The sequence below is a fragment of the Otolemur garnettii genome, unplaced genomic scaffold (genome assembly GCF_000181295.1).
Source record: "Otolemur garnettii isolate 467f Iridium unplaced genomic scaffold, OtoGar3 scaffold00134, whole genome shotgun sequence".
Classification (NCBI taxonomy): domain Eukaryota; kingdom Metazoa; phylum Chordata; class Mammalia; order Primates; family Galagidae; genus Otolemur; species Otolemur garnettii.
The window spans coordinates 632,925-636,626 of record NW_003852529.1 but is presented as its reverse complement, the minus strand read 5'-3'; the positions used below and the strand labels follow the sequence as shown (position 1 = coordinate 636,626).

Sequence of the window (3,702 nt, the reverse complement as noted above, 5' to 3'; positions counted from 1 at the left end):
TTTTTTTTTTTTTTTTTTTTTTTGAGACAGAGTTACAACCTGTCCCCCTGGGTAGAGTACTGTGACATCACAGCTCACAACAACCTCCAACTCCTGCACTTACGTGATTCTTTTGCCTCAGCCTCCCAAGTAGTTGGGACTACAGGCACCCACCATAACCCCCTGCTCCTTATTGGTTAGAGTTGTCGTTGTTTGGCAGGCCTGGGCTGGATTTGAACCCGCCAGCTCTGGTGTATGTGGCTGGCACCTTAGCCACTTGAGCTATAGGCACCAAGCCACCCCTCAATAGAGTCGTAAGTGGGCCACACCTCTTAGATTGAGGGCCTGGCTGGGGCAGGATTAGAGGCCACTCTGTGACATCCCCTTTGCTGGTGGCTGACTAGCCTTTGCAGAGGACCTCATGGGGATACTTCCATCTACCAATACTCAGGTCAGCACTGAAAAGCCTGTAAGGGGCTCTAGGGTTTCTTGTCTAAAGAGCTCCCCAAACTTCTGGTAAGCTGTTTTTTTCTTTCTTTCCCAACCCCAGACCTGCGTGCAGCATTTGACATCATATGTGACAATGTAGGAAAGGACTGGAAAAGGCTGGCTCGTCAGCTTAAAGTCTCTGACGCCAAGATGGATGGCATCGAGGAGAGATATCCCCGCAACCTGATGGAACGGGTGAGGGAGTCCCTGAGAGTCTGGAAGAACACAGAGAAGGAGGCAGCGACGGTGGCCTGCCTGGTGGAGGCGCTCAGGGTATGCCGCATGAACCTGGTGGCTGACCTCATAGAGGAGGACCAGCAGGCCCGGAGGCTCCAGAATGGAGGTAGCGCTGTGTCCCCAACGCTATAGGACTCAGAGACCTCTGTCTCGGAAGTCCCCTGACTGGCTGCTGCTATGCCCCTGAGGAGCACAGGCATCTGCACAGACTGCACTTTGGTCTTCTCCACAGGGGTAGCTGGTGCCCAGTCCGTGAAAACACAGCAGGGAGCCAAGCCGAGCGAGTCCCGCTCTCACACACACTGGCGGCTTCTGAGTTCAGGCTGTGCTTTTTGCCTGCCCACTGCTCAGATACTTCCATTTATCCATCTCCATCACTCCTAGAGTGAGAGCCTGTCGTCTTGATTAAACAGGTTCCTGCAGGAGAAAGTTGGGAGTGTGTGGCACTTAGAAGAAATCTACACAGCAGCAGTTACCTGCTGTTACTCTGCAGGCGAGCAGGTGGTCTCAGGCTGAGGAATTGGAGCAGGGTCCACACACGGCAGCAGGATAGCTGGGGTCTGAACCCACACCATCTGGTCCCAGAGGCCATGCCTTTAGCCATTGTCATTCTACTGCCCCCTCAGTTGGCAAAAGGAATATTTGGTCCCGTTCCTTGGGGGCTGTCACGTTAGACCTGGACACAAGGATCGGGTGATAGGAAGTACTGGCACCTCGTGGTCAGGAGTCTGGAGACCTGGTTGAGCCCAGTGCTCAGCCCATGAAGGACCAAGTCTCCCAAGGCTGAAGAGCGGGGATGAGGCGCCACAGGATGAGCTGAGATGTCTGTAGCAGTCAGCAGTCAGTACTCACACATGGTCTTGTACGGATTATGACTCCTGTGATTCTGTAGTTTCTTCCTATTTTGTATCAAAATCACTATCTTTCTAACAACAAAACTGGCGAGGAGGTGGGATCCTTTAATCCTCTTGGTTCTGAGGTGATCCTATTAAAGCAAATGCTTCTATGATGGAAGTCTCCATATTACAAAGAATTTTCCAATCCTGTTGATACACTAGAGAGTCCCAAGAGCTTCAGTGTCCTTTGTGCCTTGTCATGGGCATGCCCTGGGAACAGGGCAGCTGGATCACCTGACAACTCATTTCGAGTGAGCACAGTGCCTTCCCTGAGCAAGCAGTGGCCTGCTGGTTGTGGAATTTGTTGCTTCAGGGATCTGCTTGCCCCTGATTTTGGTGGCATCAAAATCAAAGCCAAGTGATCATTCTTTCTTTCAACTCTGCAGCTGTGACCTTGGGAAAATGTCATGCCATACTGTGCCATCTTAACCTTGCCCGCTGAAATCTTAGCCAAGGTCATGGGAACACTGCACTAAACTGTGGGCCTTGGCCTTTGAGCCCCTCCACACCTTCCCAGGTAATTCTGGATACCAGCCACCATGCTGGGAGTCAGCCATGACAGTGAATGAGACAAGTGGCCCTGCCCTGTTGGCCCTGAAAGCCTGGCCAGGAGCACAAGTCCATCACTAGAGTGGGTACTGCCAGGGAGCTAAGCTGTCAGGTGTGGACTGACACTGTCAGCCCTGTACACCCCACCCCAGCAACACCTGTCTACCTCTTCAAGCTTCAGCTCAGGGCTAGTTCTGCAGAGAAAAACATAATCTTGTCATGGACTCTGAATGTGAGCAGTTGGCTTTGGGGAATAAATTTTCCAGAAGGGAAAAAGTATCTGTGTTCTTGAGCAGAGGTAGATATCAGAGGTTCTGCGTTCCCATAAAAGTTCATGGCATAAACTGTTGTACATGTAACATGGAAATGGCCTCCCTCTCCCTGCACGCTTCTCACCCCAACAGGAATCCTTACCCTCCATCACACCAGGTGTTCTGTAAGGGGTTAGGAGTGTGAAGTAAGTGCGCCTCAAATTTTCCATTTCCGGAAGCAAACACTGGGCAGGGCTTTGGTCCCCAGTCTGCTGCTGGCTTAACTCCTGCAGCTGCTTACGGCACTCAATCCCAGGATCTCCGTATCCTGAGTAGGGAGGAGAAGGAGCTGCTTCAGAGCAAACCTGGGCCCTGCTCCCAGTCTGGTGAAGCCCCACATAGGAGGGGGCAGCTTCTGGCAGTAAAGCCATAGAACATGGTGACATGTAGCAAACTTGCCCCCTAAAGTCAATGTTGTCAGGCACAGGGGACTGCCCCAGGGAAGATGGGACTCTGCAAACAGCAATCTCTTTGTTCAGCCTGTCCATCAATCAGGTCACGAAGCAGCCACCATTACTGGGCACTGTGCCAAAGGCTGTGGCTACAATAGAACAGGATGGGCAACTGTCCTCAGGAAACAGAATTTTCCCAACTTCATAGAACAAAGCGGAAAGTAGACAGTATACGCGCAAGTGTATGGAAAAAGCCTGAATGCCTTTATAGTCACTAAAAGTGGAAAGATAACTTTGACAAGTATTTGAGAATGGGCGAGGATTTTCTGGGTGACAAGCTCTTATACTTTCTATATTTTCCACATTTTCTGTAGTGTGTTTCATTTAATTTTTTTTTTTTTTTTTTGAGACAGAGACTCACTTTGTCACTCTGGGTAGTGTGCCCTAGGGTCACAGCTCACAGCAACCTCTAACTCTTGGGCTTAAGCAATTCTCTTGCCTCAGCCTCACAAGTAGCTGGGACTATAGGTGCCCAACACAATACCCAGCTATTTTTTGTTGCAGTTGTCGTTGTTTAGCTGACCCCGGGCCGGGTTCAAACCTGCCAACCTCGGTGTATAACCACTGTGCTATGGCACTAAGCCTGAAGTTACATTATTAAAAATAAAAATCTATGGCCCGGCACCTATAGCTCAACCGGCTAAGGCGCCAGCCACGTACACCTAAGGTGGCGGGTTCGAATCCCCAGCCCAGACCTGCCAAACAACAATGACGGCTGCAACCAAAAAATAGCCGGGCGTTGTGGCGGGCGCCTGTGGTCCCAGCTACTTGGGAGGCGGAGGCAGGAGA

At 51.0% G+C, this 3,702-nt stretch overlaps 1 protein-coding gene across 1 annotated transcript in view; it reads left to right on the top strand.

Annotated features, from left to right (window-relative positions):
- FADD (Fas associated via death domain) overlaps positions 1 to 2,426 on the top strand; it is a 5,934-nt gene extending 3,508 nt beyond the window's left edge. The window contains exon 2 of the mRNA XM_003798379.3: positions 530 to 2,426. Coding sequence (XP_003798427.1) covers positions 530 to 837 — 308 coding nt within the window. The 3' untranslated portion in view covers positions 838 to 2,426. The remainder of the gene's footprint in view (positions 1 to 529) is intronic.
- Positions 2,427 to 3,702: the final 1,276 nt, after the last annotated feature.